Source organism: Callospermophilus lateralis, chromosome 4 (assembly GCF_048772815.1).
Source record: "Callospermophilus lateralis isolate mCalLat2 chromosome 4, mCalLat2.hap1, whole genome shotgun sequence".
Taxonomy (NCBI): domain Eukaryota; kingdom Metazoa; phylum Chordata; class Mammalia; order Rodentia; family Sciuridae; genus Callospermophilus; species Callospermophilus lateralis.
The window spans coordinates 70,670,648-70,688,877 of NC_135308.1; the positions used below are offsets into that span (position 1 = coordinate 70,670,648).

At 46.7% G+C, this 18,230-nt stretch overlaps 1 protein-coding gene across 1 annotated transcript in view; it reads right to left on the reverse strand.

Annotated features, from left to right (window-relative positions):
* The window catches only part of Vwf (von Willebrand factor), a 154,531-nt gene that overhangs the window by 83,652 nt on the left and 52,649 nt on the right, over positions 1-18,230 (reverse strand). Inside the window, exons 16-18 of the mRNA XM_076854040.1 lie at positions 14,547-14,787; positions 8,333-8,427; positions 5,630-5,790 (exon numbers count right to left, since the gene is read on the reverse strand). Coding sequence (XP_076710155.1) covers positions 5,630-5,790; positions 8,333-8,427; positions 14,547-14,787 — 497 coding nt within the window. The remainder of the gene's footprint in view (positions 1-5,629; positions 5,791-8,332; positions 8,428-14,546; positions 14,788-18,230) is intronic.

Consider the following 18,230-nt stretch of genomic DNA (forward strand, 5'->3'; position numbering starts at 1 on the left):
GAGTCGGCAGGACAAGTGGAGAGAGAGAGGGAGATGCAGGTCAGCCACATCCTTGGTGATGTGAGTGAGCTCAGGAGCCCGGAAGGGAAGATGGCAGCTTGGCAGGAACACGGAGAGCCTGAAAAATCTCTCTGTTCCTGAACCTTCAAAGGCTCTGTCACACTCAGGGTTTATTCCCACATGCACCCAAGGTTTGTCAGCTTGAACATAAGTCCGAGGCCTGCCACCTAGTGGCCACTATAAGAATGACTGATGCATTCTAAGGCTCCTAGTGAACAGAACCAGATAATAAGCCTCACAATCGGAAACATCACCTGAGACAAAAGTGATGCAGGATGGAGTCCAGGAGGCAGAGCCCTGCTGACCTGCCTCACCTCAGCAGGACATGTGCTACTTGGTCCCCTGCAAGCAGCCTGGGGTGAGGACTCCTAGGCATCTTGGTGTTCATGCTGGATGCCTTTGTCTCGCTCCAGGATATTCAACTCCCTGTCACAAAGTTCCATGTAAACAAGGCCTAGCTAGGGAATCCCTCCCTTCACCCAGGTGCAACTTCAACAGACATAAAACTAAAAATCCCAGCCTGGCCATGAGCTAATGCTGCTTCCACTGCACTGATGCTTCCTCTTCCTTCTCAGTTCTCCCTGGCAAACCACATAGCTCCTCTCTGCCCTAACTTATGATGGGGAAAGGAGATTATTAGCTGATAGATTACAATGCTAAGACAAGACCTCAGTATTAAGTGAGGAATGCCATCAAGGCCACGGTGCTGTGGGGTTAGATCCATAAGTTAGAGCAGGGGTGGAGAGGACAGGGTCTCCAGGTCACTATATGAGACTTCCTGACTTTGGAGAGAGAATCAAATAACACAACCCAGCTAGAAACACCCCAAGAACTCCAAAATGCTAAAGAAATTCATGGAGATTCAAAGTCACAGGGATGAAGGCAAACTGCAGGGGTTTTCAGGGTCAGGTGAGAACTGGCCAGGTGAGCAGGCAGGCCAGCAGAGCAGTCCCTATGATGTGAGTGAGCTCGGGAGCCCGGTAGAGAAGATGGCAGATTCCTGCCAGAATTCAGTGACTTCTGTAGCAAGTCACTAAAACCTCAGGTGTACAATAAAGACAAGCATCTCTGGCTAGGATTTGTTCCTTTGGGATACCAGAAGGATACTAAGATAATATTTGTAGATATCCTTGGAAGAATTAAAGAGAAAGGTGGCAAAAATACTTATCCCATTGTCCACCAATTCATGACATCTAGGGCAAGAGTGGCTCAAGCTAAGAACACAGTACTTGGTCTTGGTCAGTTCCAAGGGGAATTACAAAGTAAAACAAAAGATGATTTTATTACCCTTCTCTGGAAAAATCCCCATTATTTCCCACCAAACAGGAACATCATACAAACTCATTCTTCAAAAACAGTTTTTGCCTTCCAACTATTTCTGGAGATTCTCCTACCCTACTGATACTTCCAGCTCAATGCAGCTGTTTTCTACTAGCTTTTTACTATATTTTTGCTAGAAGGAAAGCAACATAATTAAGTAACTCACACTAAATCCTATAAAGATTTATGAAGTTGTAAGCTTTTTTAAAAAAAGCTGATGCTTGTTAACCAAAATGCATGCACGCCCGTTATGTTTTGGAAGCCTGATTTGGTGGCAAACTGTGGTTTAAATATAGAAAATATTTGTAGATAGGAAAGCTTTCTTGGGTCTCCTAGGATTCACAATGTCCACATATGAGGTCCACTCTGGATGAGCCCCTGAGCTCAAGCTGTGTATTTTTAAAAATCTTTTCAGTCTTCATACTGAGTATTCAGGGACCACGGACAGGAACATATTTCACATCTGCCGGGAATTTCCCTAAATGCCAGCAGAACTGGGTGCCAGTTTGGAAAATGTAACCATTAGATTTCAAGGGGCAAGTTATCATCTCCCAGACAGTAGTCCTACATTTTTCCCCAGAAACCTAACTATTTGAGCACCCAGACGCCTAGACTCCCAAAGGGAGACCAATAAGACTGAAGGTTGGTCTGGTTGCCAGGAGTTCAAAATTTCCACTATATAATCATACAGCCTTGAACTTCTTCTGTTTCCTTTCTTTCCCAGTCCCCCTACCCCCACGTGGTAGAAAGGATGGAGGTGACAGGTGTCCAGGGTTCCTTCTACCTCTGCCACCCTGCACTGGTCCCAGTAAGGGCTACAGCCCAGATAAAGGAACAGGGTGGTGAGTTGTGCTTTTCTGCCACCTAGTGGTGGACAAAGGTAATATCCTAACTTAAAGTAATGAATGATTCAGGCAAAATGTTCACTAAGAAATTTTGCAACAAAAAAAATTAAAAAAGAAATTTTGCAACTAAATAGATAACAATTTGGGACGACTTCAAGGGACATCTCCTCATTTTATCGACCCAGTGAGTCTCATAATGTGAACCCAGATGTCTGAAAAGTTTCTCCCAATTTGTGATGACCAAGTTCCTGGTTTTCCTCCATAAATGTATAGATAGTGGCAATTCAGCCACCACTGCCAAAACACCTCCCATGTGCCTGCCACTGCCAGCCTCAGTCTTCCCAAAGCTCTCCTAATCCAGTTTTACTGATTAGAAAATTAAAACACAAAGATTTTAAATGATGTGCCACTCAGTTAGGTAAATGTCAAAAACCACAGTTTGAAGATGGAAGTATGGGATTCCAGCACAATGCCCTTCCCTCAAGGCTTCTCCACCAAGCCTTTCTCATGGTGCTGGTGCCTATCAAAAGCATCCTGCCTCCTTTTCCCCATGCAAGGAAACCTTTGCAGCAGTGGCAGGAGCAGAGAGAACTGCAGCTGGAGAAGCGGGCCAGAAAAACCTCTTCTCCAAGCAGGTGCTTCTGGGCTGACAGTGAACACTGAGACATGCCTGGGAGGAGGAAAGGCAGTCTTCAGCCAAGGGCAAGGCTACTCAAAGAGCAGTCCCTGGGCCAGGCCAACCTATGCGATGCAAGTACAGAAAATGCATATTTAGAAACTCTTGTGGCCATTTGACAGAGGACTATCGTGTCTTCTGTATCTGATAAACATTGAAAGAGGCTCATATCTTGTCTGTCATTGCTTTTGGTTTCACTTTTCCAATTATTCGTTTTTGTTGCATGTACAAAAGCACTGGTCCACGACAGACGAGAAACTGAAGAAAACAGATGTGGATCCTTCCTGTGGACAGGAGAAGTTGATCCAGACAGCCTCTGAGGGGGAACCTCGGTTATTTATGAAAACAAAGATAAAGCTATTCCTATGATTCTATAGTAATTTTGGGTTTAAATGTGCTTTCACATATAGCCCCTTTGGGCCCAGAGCTAAAGCATGGTGAATTCAGAACAGGAATTCTGTGCCTGTGTTACAGAGGAGGTAAGTGAGCCTCAGGTAGAAAAATTAAGAAACACCAAGCCAGACAGGAGCGATGCCCAGGGGAGCTCAGCCTATTGCTGCTCAGCGCTCCTCCAGCTCTCAGTAGATCTGCCCCCAAGAAAAAGCAACTGCCCTCCTCCTTCCAACTCTTCAGAATGCAGAATGTGGCTTGTTACCAAACCGTTGGGGAACACACCACAACCCTACCACCTCTCACAAGGGACAGAGAAGGTCCCCCAGGTATAAGGTCTGCACCATCAAATGAGCCCAAACAAAATGTTTCCAGCTCCATTTTCTTTGTGTTGTGGCCAGGAACACATGTCCTGTGCTGCAGCCAGCACACTGTGCTCACTTCATAAATTACACAGACTTTTCTGCTCTGCTAGGTAATGAGTAAGTTGTAAAAATGACCCAATCCTTGTGATACAAGCCTTCAAGTTTGTAATCCTCTGTGGTGGAGGTGAAAGAGCCCCCTTGTTAGGTGACAGATCTGTCCTCAGAACGTATGCCAGAGGCTTCTGGATGCCAAAGGGGCACCTGACATGCTATAGCTGAGGTCTCACTCTCCATGTGGGAATTTGGGGCCTAATGCAAAAAAATGATTGTGTTCATTAATATTCAAGACTATTTGGATTGTTTCCTTCCATGAACAAGAAAATTTTCATTTAAAAGAGTTCCTGAACCAGACTGGTACAGTGGCACAGGGCAGTAGCCCCTGCTACTCAGGAGGCTGAGGCCAGAGGATCGCTTGAGTCCAGAGATTGGAGACCAGTCTAGGCAACTTAGTGAGAACCTGTCTCAAACACACACACACACACACACACACCTGTGGAGAAGCCCTTTTATTGCCAGAGCCTTCTTCAATGTCAGGATAACAATGATCTCTGTCCCCCCCCAAAATTCTGAAACACTCAAAATAAGGACCCCAAGGATAAAGAGCAACATGAAAGCTGCCTCTGCCTGCTCCTATTTCTCACCCTGACCTGGGTCTGAGTTTCCCTCTCCTTACAGACCATTCACGGATATCCATCTTTTCCTAAGGTACTGAACTATACTTTTCACTAGCCAACCTCTAGCTCCTCTATCAGAAAAAAAAAAAAAAAAAAAACATTCCAGAACCTTCTAAGGCTAAGACAGAAGAACACCCAGGAAAGAAGAAATGGGAGCTGGCCTCTCTGGAAGAAGAAATGGTTGAAGAAGTAGAAAAGAGCATCTGCCCTGCACATGCTTCAGACACCAGCCCTTCTGAGGACCACCGGTCACAAGCCCAAGTTCCCTCTAGAGAACACTGGCCATCTTCATGGTGCAGGACACTGCCCCTCAAGTGTCATTAATTCTCCCACCCTCAACACCCCACTGCAGTCATCCCCTCCTCCTACATTCTGGATTCTAGATCCCCCATCCCAACTCCTCACCACTCTGGGTGTGGGAAATTGGATTCAGGGGAAGGAAAGAAGATGGAATGCATGTGAAAAAGAAGTAGCATTCTTTAGGGTAACAAAAATAATATATATATATATATATCATATATCATATATTTAATACAAAACTGACCTAAGATCAGACTTGGAAAGCAGATAAGTAGGCTTAGACATGCTGTAACCATTGCCAGCAGCACCAGTTCCCACAGATGCACATAGGAGCCAGGTACTGCAGACCAGCATGGGCTTGGATCATGCATGGCCTCCAGACACATTTGCAGCCACAGTCCCAGAATCATGAATATACAGAGTTGGCCAAGACATCACAATTCACTTGACAGACAGGAAAACAAGCCTCAATGTGGGGAAGACCCATAATTTGCTAGTGGCATAGCAGGGACCTCAATGTCTTCTTTTAAAATAGAAAGTCGCACGCATATATGCTAATCACATGCAAATATGTGTGTCCTTCCATCTTCATACCATGGAATGCAGCCCTTGGAAGAATTCTAGTAGAAATGCCTGTTTTTACTTGTATTTTCTGGAAATGCTTTCTTTGCTTCCTAGGGTGCCCCTGTGAGCCAAGATCTTATATTTTTGTCAGATCCCATCAGGATCAACCCAGACATTTTCCTCCCAACTCCCTCCCTGACTTGGCAGCTGAATGGGCCACCAAGGACTCTGCCTACCACCCCCACCCATCACCACTACTCCCATGGCCCTCCTTGCCTGGCTGTTGTTCTTCCTCTCTCTGACTCCATAGCCCCATCACTCATTCCCACCTGCAGGAAAACGGAAGGGAAGGTGCCCACCCATGGGGAAGCTCACCATGCCTGGGGGGCAGAGGCAGCCAGAGACGCAGCCCATGCTCATGCACTCCAGGTCATAGTTCTGGCACGTCTTAGCACACTCCAGCCCCTCAGCTCGCGGATTGTCAGCAGGACACACCAACTTGACCATGGGTGGCCGACAGGATAGGCTCCTTTTGCCTTAGAGGTAGAGAAATCAGAGGTATTAGTGAAGGAGTGAATACATCCACCTTCAGCACTGTCCTTTGATGCCCCAGGTGTTGTCACTCATTTGAGAGACTCAAAGCTGCCTAGTCCCTGGGACAAGATGTTGCTCAGTGGGGCTGAACCCTGAGCCAGGTCCCCACATGGGACCAAAGTGACACCTCACCTACTCATTAGAGCTTTAGAGCTTTGGCCTATACTGGTGACAACTCTTATGACCCCAGCATTCATCCGATGGCCTGGCCCCCACTTCTTATCCACACCCCGCCCCCCGCCCCCCCCCCCCCACCGATCCCACTGTAGCAGGTTGCATTGAATCAGCACATATTGCAGTAATTTCCAGACCCAGGCTTTCAAATACTTGGGTTTAGAAATTAAATTGGAGCCTTAGTGGGACCCACAAAATTATTCCTAAGATGGTTACAACTTGTGAAGGAAGAGGCCATTCAACCACAAAGACTTCCAAAAGCTGATTGCTCTTTTTTTAAAATTTTATTTATTATTCTTTTTTATTATTAGTTGTTCAAAACATTACAAAGCTCTTGACATATCATATTTCATACATTTGCTGAGCCACCCCATTGACCTTTGCAGCACTCTAGCCCCGGGCACTCCAGTCTCCCCACCCTGCTTTGTTTTCCTCCATCTCATCATGTTTTTCTCACCACCTGATCAACTACATATCTCTCTTATTTGTTGATTGTCCACACTACTCCACTCCACTCAGCCCCATAAGAAGAGTGCTTCCTGAAGGCAGAAATCTTTTATCTACTTTGTTCATTGAAAGATCATTTCCTGGCAAATCATAGATATCCGTGGCTGATTGGATAATGATAAGAGTAGATGTATGATACAATGCCTTTCTTAAAAAAAAAAAAAAAAAAAAAACCTTGGGGTACTTAATAGCACTTAGAGCTCTCCTGTATGCAAGAAAGGCAGAATTCCCGGCCTTATTTTTACATGAAAATAAGCTGAAACTCTGAACAGTTAAGTGCCACTTTGCACAAAATTCTTGGAGTTTCCTGACTGAAAAAGATGCAATGCCTTCCAGTGTCTAGACCAGAAGACTCTGAGCAAGAGGAACCTTAAGGGCAGGTCTAAGAGGCAAGATGCAGGGAAGGTTGGGATCCTGGGGAGTGCCGCCAGAGGGAGGGGAAGAGATAGGCAGAAGGACTCCTGGCCTCAGTCACACATTCTGATTTCAACCTGTGAGCCATCCCCATATTTGTGATCTTGCACCAAATCTGGGCCGAGAGAGAGGCTCCCACAGTCAATCACACAGGGAGCCAGATGCCTCCCCAAGGGAAAGCTGGAAAGCCAAGGACGGGCACAGATACGGGTTACCTGGGGGGGAAAGAGTCTCATGGAAAGGGAGAGGCAGAGACAGAAGTGGTCAAGCTGGAGGTTGAAATGGCCCATTTATGTCCCTCGCACTGGAGACTCCTTTCTAAGAAAGAATGAGCCTTCTGGAAGCAAGGAGAGTTCCTGTGATCCAGAAACATGAATGGTCCCACCAGCACACGGTCAGCCCACTCTCCAGGACAGCAACCATCAGGACCTTCAAGCTGAGAGCAACTGTCCCAAACCTGCAGGAATCCATCCATGAAATGTGTGGACCAGATTGGCATTGAAGCCACTGAGTGGGAAGATCAGGTATCTGGGAACTCACAGCAGCACTCCGGCTGGTGAGATGGCCCAATACGTGTGAATTCCCACCCAGCTCTGCCAAAAGGTCCCACACAACACCGGAGATGGGCCTGAACCACGAAAAGCCAAACAGCCTGCCTACCCCCACCTGTATCTGTTTTTCCGTGAAGAAGCAAGCACCCTGAAACCTTCTACCTACCAATCCCCTTTGATCTGTAACGCTATAAATAAAGCATGCCCAGGTTCCATCTTTATTAGAAGCTGCACCCTTCTGGTCAGCTTGGCCCATCGCTGCCCAAGGTCTGAAACTATATTTCTGTGTCCTGTGGTTATTTTGTAGTACTATTTGCTTTTATTTCTCAGCCAGCCCAACCCTCTGGAGGGGAACCCTTTCCCTCGTCCACCCTGGAGGTGTGCAAGACAAACCCCACTCTTTCAACTTCATTTGAGAAGTTTTCAAAGAGGGGACCTGCTCAGCACATCCATAGGAAGCAAGAGGCCATCAAAGAAGGTTGACTGCCATCACAATCAAAGCAACGGATCCACCCCACTGTTCACCGGGCTAAGGTCAACGCAGGCAAAACGGAGGTCACACAAATCCATCTTGCAGATATTTGGCCTTTCCCTTCCACCAAATAAAATAGTCTTGACTTGGTAATTTGGATTTACACATGCAAAAAACAAGCGTAGGCCTGAAAGTCACTCACACAAACCCAGAAATTGTAGCAAAGCTGGGCAAAACCAGACGTGCACCTGAACACACACACACACACACACACATCAGACAGTGCACCCGGCTCTTTCCAGACTCCATGCTTCAAGAGTCAGGGCAGAGGAGAAGCAAATAGTGTTCTGGGGGTACAGTACTCACTGCGATGGGACAGGGGATTGCTGAGGACAGTGTCTGGCCACAGGCTTCCCGGGGCTCCACTGGTGGTGCAGTGCATGAAGCCATCCTCACAGTAGCTGCAGAGGGGAAGACACAACCCAACTTTGCAAGAGTCCTCAGCACTTGCTGTCCCATTTCCTATCTCTCCCTGCCTACCCCCACCTATATCCTCTCTGCCCCTGACAGCTGGGCTCCCAGCCCCATCACTCTGTAAGCCTGCCTTACTAAGGTCACCCATGACTTCCACGTCATCATATCCCATGGAATGATTTTCAGTTCTTTATGTGATCCCCTTCAACTTTACTTATTGTTAAATAAGTAAGTAAAACAACGGACACTGTTGTTTTAGAGAATTTTTTTTTTAATCTCCCCTAGTTCCTCCTACGTCCCTGGTTGCTCCTTCTCAACCTGGACTGTGGCTCACCTGTGCCTTGTCCTGGTCTTTGAATGTCAGCATTCCCCAGGCTCCATCCTGCACCCTCTCTGCTTCTCACACTGTAGTGCCATCCATGCCCCAGCCCCAATTCCAGAGATGACTCGCAACTTTCCAGCAGCCTCTTGAACCTCTCCTTTGAAACCTGGACCCATATCTGCACATGCCTGCAGGATGGCTTTCTCTGGTGTCTCAAGGCCAGCCTGATCCGTTGACCGTTACCACTAGCCATCTGATCTGATCTCACAGCCAGAAAGCCAAGGTCCATCCTGACATTGCCCTCTCCCTCACCCATCACCAAGCCCTCACATTCTTAACTGTAGCCACTCCACTGGGCTCTAAAACACTAGAATGGCTGAGATTCGTATCCACTTCTCTTATCTCCACTACCTCGAGACGAGGTGCCATCGCCTCCTGCCTGCACAACGCAGAAGTCTCCTAGCCAACATCCCTGTGCCTGTTCTTGCCTCTCCAAAACACCCCTCTTCACAGCCAAGAATCTTTTCAAAGCCTTAATCTGATTATGTCACATCACTGCTTGACTCCATCAACAGCTTCCCCTCCACAGGCCTTCGGATAAAGACCAAATCCCTGTGTGATGTGACCCCTGCCTTCCTCTCCCGCTCCGGCCGTCTGGCCTTCTGTGAAGCTCGAACCCTTTACACACAGGATTTTTGCACAGTTTCCTCTGAGCTGATGTCACTTTGCCCAACACTCACACTCATGTACCCCCTTCTTTGCCCCAAACTCATCTCCAGGTCTCATAGATCAGGTATTTCTCTTCCCAGAACACCACACTTGTAACTTTATAAGTACTTGGGCTTTTTTTTTTTAATCTGGTTAACATCTGTCTCTCACTAGACTATAAAATCCATGAGGGTCAAAGTTATAACTGGTCTTGCTCACCATTATATCACTAGAGTCCAGCATAAGGCTTCACATAAAGTACCCAATGTGTTTTTGTGGTTTTGTTTTGTTTTATTTGGGGGAGTTTTTTATTTGTTTGTTTTTTGGTACCAGGGATTGAACCCAAGGGCACTTCACCACTGAGCTACATCCCAAGCCTTTTTTTTTTTTTTTTTGAGACAGGGTCTAAGTCCTTAGAGCCTCTCTAAGTTACTGAGGTTGGCTTACAATCCTCCTGCCTCAGCCTCCTGAGCCTCTGGGATCATAGGTGTGCACCACCACACCTGGGTGTTTTTATTTTTAATTGATAGGTAATTGTACATTCATGGGGTATGATGTGGTATTTTTTCACACATATACAATATGAAATCAAGATAATTGACAGACCCACCACCTTAAAGTTCTATCAGTGCTTGGTGTTGAGGCAAACTTCTTTCTTCCAACTATTTTGAAAAAACAATAAATCATTGTTAACTGTCGCTGCTCCACTGGGCTATAAAACACCAGAATTTCGGTCCACTCCTGGCCTGAGCCTGGTCTGCAGCAGAGGAAGCCCTGCTGGGCTGCCCGTCAGAGTGACCAATGGAAGGATGTGCAGAAGCCCTGGGCAAATGGGTGTGCACCTTCCTGCCACCTGTCCATGGGCATCGCCTGCATTTTCTCCTGCTGTCACCCTCTAGTTTGATGCTTAATGAATAAAAATAAATAGCCAATAAAAGTCACAAGCCTTGAGTTCCTTCAGGCACACATTCTCCATGAAACCCAATTTTCTACATGAAGTGAAGAAAAAGAACCATCAATAGCTTTGAGCTCTGGAACAGGAAGAAGATACAGTCATGGGGATGTCACTGATGTCAAACCCTGAAGAGAGACCGAAGCCAGGGCTATTTCCCAGCCATGTTCACTGGGGGCCGCTGCGTGCCACCTCCCACCTTCCCTGCTATGGGAAAATAACTGATGACAGCTGCTGCCCCCAAGTCACCCCAGTTTCTGTAGATTGACTTCTTTCCTCACCACAGTACTGTAGCAGGGGGCCACCCTGACCTTCTGGTCACCAAAATTCAACAGTCTGTTCTCAGTGTAATATGAAGAATTCAAGAGTCCTTGGGTTCTAATCACTTGCTGGATGATTTGGGAAAGTGAGATGCTCTCTAAGCTTCAAATTCTTTACTAAAAAAAGCAAGCTCTGCCTGCCCAGTGGGGCATTTTTTAAGTTCCTGGAGGAAAACACCTTGGAAAATATAGCTGGACAACTGTAGGAAAGTGACCTCTGAGCTAAAGCCAAAAGATCACACAGGCAGAGGATGACATGACAGTGGCCCTCCATATCCATGGGTGCTGCCTCTGCAGATTCAACAGCTGCAGATCAAAAGTATTCAGGAAAAAAATCATACCTGTACTGAACATGTACAGACTTTTTTTCTTGTCATTATTCCCAAAACTATACAGTGTGACAACTATTTACCTAGCAGTTATATTGTGTTTGGCATCACAGGTAATCTAGAGATGACTTCAAGAATGTGGCAGGATGTGCATCGGTTATATACAAATACAGGACCTTTCTAGATAAGGGCGTAAGCATCCCTGGGGCATGGCTGTTCCATGGAGTAAGGTTGTTCATATTCCCTTCTGCCCTTACTCCTCATGCCCTGGCACCATCTTGGTCTGCCCTTCCAGCTGGTCTAGTTCCTCTGCCCTCTCTCATAGGATCCCTGGTCCTCCCCTTACCCTCTGACTGAGCTCAGACTCAGTCGTCTTTCCTGCTCTTTGTCCCACTCCTCTTGGTGCTACTCTTGCAGCTGCAGCTGTTACCTCCAGCCCAATCGCCCCTCAAATGCCAACCCTCTAATTCAAGCTGTTGGTTCCATTTACTCACCAAGATGTCCTCTTAGTAACTCAAAGTCATGAAGGCCAAAAGCAAACTCACCATCTGCCCTCTACTCCTGAGAGTCCTCTTGCACCTCCTGCCATCACCATCCTCCCAAGCATTCAAGTTCAAAGCACTGGGGCCATCGTCAACCCCTGGTGCTCTCAAATACCCCATTCACACCTCCAAATGGCTCCAGATTCTGCCCCCCACCCCATTCCCACTGCCATTACCTGGTCCAGGGCCTTCCTACCTTTGTTTCATTCTATATCGACACTTGGGTACAACTGGTCTCCCCACCTTCACTCCCATGTGGCCTCCAGAACCCCCTCCCTGACACTCCACTTCATCCTACCTGCTGCCTGTTCAAAACCTTCCAAGGGCCGTTTTGCCTACTGCAAAGTGAGCCCCCCACTTCTTTCAAAGACCCCTGATCCCGTTCCCAGCCTGACTCCTGTCTTACCTGCCTACTGTAGTTTGGATCTGGAATGCCCAGCCATGGGTCCATGAGTTAAAGGTTCAGTCCCCAGTTTGGGGCTATTGGGAGAGGTGGTAGAACCGTTAGGAGATGAGGCTTGGGGTCATTGTTGGTGAGCCCCCCAAGAAAACTGTGGGATCCTGATCTCTTTCTTTCTCCTTTGCACTCAGCCACCATGAAGTGAATGGGCCTCCACCATGACATGCCCCACCATGATGTACTGTGATGCATAGGCCCAGAGCAACAGGGCCAATCTGTCATGGACTGAAAGCTTTAAAAATGTGAGCAAAAGACACCTTTCCTCTTTTAAGTTGACTTGTCTCTGGTATTTATTACAGTAATGGAAAGCTGGCTAATACTCCCCTTCATGCAACCCGTGTTCCCACTAGAGGAGTCACCTTGGTGATTGTGAACACTCCTTGTGTGCCGTGTCCCTAGTCCTCTGCTTCCTCTAAAACCACCCTCCACCCATCATCCCACCCCACCCCCACCATGGCAATCCTCCTCCAGGTCAAAAGCTACCTCCTTCATGGAGTCTTGCCCAATTCCCCCCAAATGGAATTAATATTCCCCTTTCTGAATGAGTAGGGCTTTTTATATCTCTTAGATGACAAGTCTACCAAAAGTCAAGGTTACTGCAACTCAAACCAGAACTGTGTTAGGTACTGGGGGATTAGAGCTGAAGGTATGGCCTCTACTCTTAGGCAGTCATGGTCCAGGGGTGAGGCCCAACACATTTTCCTGAAATACAGGACTATAGTTCAATACTAATCACTGTTTCAATAGAAGTATAAACAATATGCTTTGGGTACATGAAGCTGGCAAGGTCTGCAAATTAATATCACTGAAGTGATGGGAAAAAGATTCATATGTGATGCAATATGCAGGCTTTGAATCTAGATTTGAAAGAACCAGTTATACAAAGTTTGAGAGAATTAGGAGAAAGTGAATATGGACTGATTATTAGATGTTGTTAAGAAACTATTGTTAATGTTTGGATTAGTAATGGTACTATGGTTATCTTTATGTTTATAATAAGTGTTTTTCTGTTAGAAATACACATTAAATTATTTACAAATAAAATGATATGATATCTGAGGTTTTATTTAAACTTTTCCAGCTGTAAGGGAGAGGAGGCAATAAATAAGATAATCATTGAAACTAAGGATGCATATGTTAAAGCTTCTTATATTGTTTTCTCTGCTTTTGTGTCTTTCTGAAATTTTCCATAATCGGGGCATTTTAGCTGGTCTTCCCTAGTAGACAGTCAGCTTCTTTGGAGACCACACTGAGTCTGGCTCATGTTTAGATCACCAATTCTTAGCCAGAACCTGGGACAAAACAGGTAACAGATAAATGTTTGCCCTATAAATGTTCTATGGCAAAATTCTTCGGTGATCTCATCAGCCTGGTTGAAACTGACTGTCAGGGCAGGCTGGGCAAAGAACTGTGAGAAGCAAGCATGATGACCCCCTAGTCCTCTGCATGTGCATGAAGGATGTACATGATTTCAACCAGGATAGCTATGGTATGGCTTGGATGTAGTTTCCCCCTAGCTCTCCCCACCCCCCAAAAAAATGCTTATGCTGGAAGCTTTGTCTCCAGTGTCACAGTGTTGAGGGCTGGTGGGAACCATAAGAAATAAAATCTAGAGATTGGGAAGAACTGCATGGAGGCACCACCCTCAAAGGGATTAATGCCCATCTTGCAGAAGTTAGTTATATCAAGAGGGACTCGATTAGTTACCAAGAGAATGGTTAAAAATTAAGCCACACAGGAACTGGGGTTGTGGCTCAGTGATAGAATGCTTACCTAGCATGTGTGAGGCACTGGGTTTGATTCTCAAAACCATATATAAATAGATGAACAAAATAAAGACCCATTAACATCTAAAAAAAATTAAGCCACTCCATGTTTGCTCTCTTCTGTGCCCTCTGCTCACCACTCACACACTCCTCCAGCCATGTGATAAATCTGCCATGTTAAAATGTAGCATGGGATCTTCATCAGAGGCAGCTGCACAACTTTGGATCTCTTTTTCTTATAAAGTACCCAGTCTCGAGTATTTTGTTATAGCAACATAAAAATGGATTAAGACAGTGATGCACCATGAGGCAATACTGCTATGGCAGATTTTCTTCTGCATCAAATGCTTCATTCAGCCTGAGAACACTGAAAGGGGGCTGAAGGGAAGAGAAAGAGAAATCTCCCATTTCCTATTTCAGAAGAGGAAAACAGAGGCCTGGAGCATGGAAATGGGACATGTTATAGTTGGCCATAAAGTTCAAAACTGCTTACTGATATAGTCTGAGTTTCTAGTTTTCTGCATAATAAGAAAATCAGAAGACCTTGGTAAAATCCCAGCTCTGCCTCTGACTTGCTGTGTGAGTCTGGACAAGTCACTTCCTTCCTGCGCTTCAGTTTACTCAGCCACAAAATACAAGACTTGCAGGTCCATTTTCCTGTCTGGCGCTGCGCAGCACAATCCCCTAGCCCAGCTGCCTGCACTTACCACATGGTGTGGTGGTCTGAGAAGATGTCCGCAGGCTGGAAGATCTCACCATCGTAGTAACAGGGGCACTGTGCCTTGGGCACACAGTTCCCCCTTTCATCCTGGTAGAGCCCTGGGGGGCAGAAGCAGCCCTCCAGACAGACCTCATCACATTCTTCATCGGGGTAAGAGAGGGAGCGGCAGGTCAGGTTGCAGGGTGTCCCACACTGCAGGAACACCTGGCCCTCGGGGCAGTGCAGCGCTGGAAGGGAAGGGAGAGGAAGGAAGGATGACCAGGACATGGGTACCACCTCTTGCAGCCAGGACCCCTGATGATATATGCGTAATCACCACCTTCCTTTCCCACGATGAACAGAAGCATACCTCCAGGCACACAAATGGGCATTATAGTTATGAATGCACACGTTTCTCCCCATCTTAACCAGAGGGAGCATTGTTTGAGTCACATCTGAGATCTCCAAGCCCAGGACATGGTAGAAATTCCGGTGGATTTGAATATTTAAAAGAACTGGGAGTAACAGGCATGAGCATCACCGTGATGGTGATGACATTAATGACTACCATTTGTTGAGCACCTACTGTGTGCCCTGCTCTTCACAGAGGTTTCAGCTAACTCGGTGAGTTAGCTCTTGTCACCCTCTTTCCAGAAGTGAGAAAACTAAGATTTGAGCTGAGGGACTGTTGACATCATGCCTCCCAGGAAGAAGCAGAAGCAAGATTTGAGGTCTCTACAGCCCTGAAGGTCATGCTCTGAATCATTCTACTCTAAAAAGGAAACAGTCCCTCTGAGGAACATGCAAGTCATGAAGAACAGAGACACTCTTATACCTACTCCAGGAAAGTGGGCATCCCCCACCTTCCCACAGCCCCGGCCCCCTCGGTCAAATACAGAAATGACACAAGAGACAAAAACCAGAAAGAAATAGAGCAGAGTGCTGAAGCAGCTGACAGCATGGGCTTTGCACCCCCAAATACCCATGTTGAAGCCCCAGTTCCACCACTAGTTAGCTACATGACCTTGGGCATTATGTTCACTGGAATATAATAACAATATCTGCCCTGGTCTTTGTGAAAGTTAAATAAACCAACACCTTTAGAGGCATGGTTGGCATACAGTAAGTGTTCAGTGTTATGATTACTAATAACATTGCTGGGGAAACACAGGCCCCGCTCATCAGGCTTAGGATGGGAGGAATATTCCAGAAAAAGATCCAAGCCAAAGGCCTGGCACTCCTGCATTGTGGTCAGTGTGTCCTGGTAGTCTAAGGAACGCTCTGAGGATGCAATTCTTTGCTGGGAGGGTAAGACAGACATGGGAGATGTGGGGTGCCTTTTACCCTTCCAAAATGCCTTCCCCGTGCTCACTGGCTGCTAATACAAGCAATGAAAGCCCCATTCTGGGGACAAAATCTTCCTAGGACTGTTAGAATCCTTGCCTCTCATTTCTTCAGCAGAAGCCCACAAGCGGAGCATCTTGCAGAAGCTGTAGAAGTCACCACTGGCCACGAACCTCTGGAGAGACCCTGCAGCCTCCCTCCTGCCACCGCCTTTGACTTGGTGTTTGAAGGTCGCTGGGAAGAGAGGGGGCCCTCTAATCACTGAGACCTTGACTTTCCTCTGACAGAGTGGAGAGTTTGAGCCACTGGATGAATGTGCAGAGGGAGGAGAGGGGAAGATGAGATGTGCTGGCCGACAGAACAGCGATCCCTCTCAACCCACTGAGTCTGCAGTGACAAGGGTAAGTCTACTCTTCGTCCATCAAAGAGAAGCTGGAGCTGGGAACTCTTCTGACAGACCATCTCTAGCCTGGCTTCAGGCTTTATTTAATTTCTTCTTTAGTCTTCTTCCCCAGAATAAGCAATGCATATTTCAGCTTAGAAGACATGTATTGTGCACCCACTGTATGCTGGGGCAGTGTGAGGCTCAGGGATGCATAGAAGGTAAGCCTTGTTCCTTACCTTCAAGGAGCCCGTCTTCCCAAAGGAAACATGACCATTTACAAGGGGGAAACTGTGTTGCTCCTGTGTCTCTTTACAGCATGACGTAGCTACATGTTTAAGTGCCTGCTCCATAAATGTTCCCAACTGGTGTGACATCTTCCTTTCTATGGAGAGACTCAGTGGTTTGGGGAGCTCTGTTCATTTCCCAGGAAGGGAAAATGAGATGTGGGTCCAGGGGACATTAGGTCAAGAAAGGATGGAGTCAAGAACCAGGAGTTGAGGCCACCACCTTTGGGCTCAGAGGAACAACTCAAGGTCATTTGTGACATACACCCATCAAGACAGAGACCTCTCGTCCTTGAATGTCTCCAGAGAGAGTTACCTCCTCACCACCCAGCACTTTCTCCAGTATCATAAAACCTCAAGAGTCAGGAAATTCTGTACCCAAGCCTGAGTCCCTGCCATGGCTCTGCCAGTCCGTTTCCCCTATTCTCTTCAGTGGAGATAAAGAACAGCGAGAGATTTTTCAAATGCTTCCAATGGCCCTTGGCATTCTGGGCGAATATCTTACAACAGGAACGCCATGGGAGGCTGCAGCTTACTGGTTGTGCATAATTTCTAATATTGGTGGGCCCAAGGCATACTCCTTGACTCATTGCTTTCCCCAATTTCTAAATTTCTAATCCAGAAGCTGGAGTTCAGAGGCTTTAGCAAAGAGTCAAGGTCATGTAGCTGGTAAGTCACAGGCAAGCAGCCAGGAAGGCTTCAGCTGCGCTCTTGCTGCTGCCAACCTAAGATTCTCTGTGACATCCCAGGGTTGGAGGGACAGGGCGGGCTCCACTGCATGCATTTGTAGATTTTTTTTGTTGTTGTTCATACCTACTTTTGACTCTACTCTTTGTTAGGAGATTCCTTATACTTGAAGCATGAGTTGGCTCAATGGGCCCCAAATATTGACACTTCTAGAGACCCCCCACCTAAACATCTCTTCAAATACATGATATTAATCCCTTTATCACTGCTCATAGCTCCTGTTTTCCTGCTTCTGTCAGGACACCCTTCATTTTAGACACCAAACACATCTTCTCCCTAAAAATCCACTCTATCTTATGCTTATGGAAAGTCTGCCTCACTTTCACACCTCAGTACTACTATTCTACCAACTATTCTCTTCCAAGAGAGCACCTTTGTAACCTCCTGAAAGCCTTCCTTGGTTGTCCCTGCCCTTTATCTGCTCTGCCCTTTATACAATGTGATAGGCACCTCCTAGGGAGAACTCAAAAAAGAAGGTTCAAGTTCCACATCATTGCTATGGCCTGACCACTCTGGGCACTTAGCAAATGTCCCCAGAGCAATAGGACAACAAAAAAGTGTTCCCACTCTAGATGCCCACATGCATGGAGCAGAGACCAACTTTGGTGCCAGGAATCTACCAGTGCAGAAGGAGATGTAAAAGTCAGCAGGACAATGATGCTATTCAACTTTGTGTAATTTTATACGGTGCCAAAGATTTTTGCCAGGAGTCCATCAATGGCTTCCAGAAGTTATAAGCAAAGGATTTATGTGAGCGGGCATCGCCTTCATCGGATTCCAGGAATGCTGGGACCTACTGGGACCTGGGACCTATTCACTCCACAACCCGATCGTACCAGTAATGAACACTAGGTGGCAGCAGATACAGGCGATCTCTGCTTGGAGGGCTCCAGGTAGGAGCGCCAACTTGCCCTGCTGGAATAAGCCCACC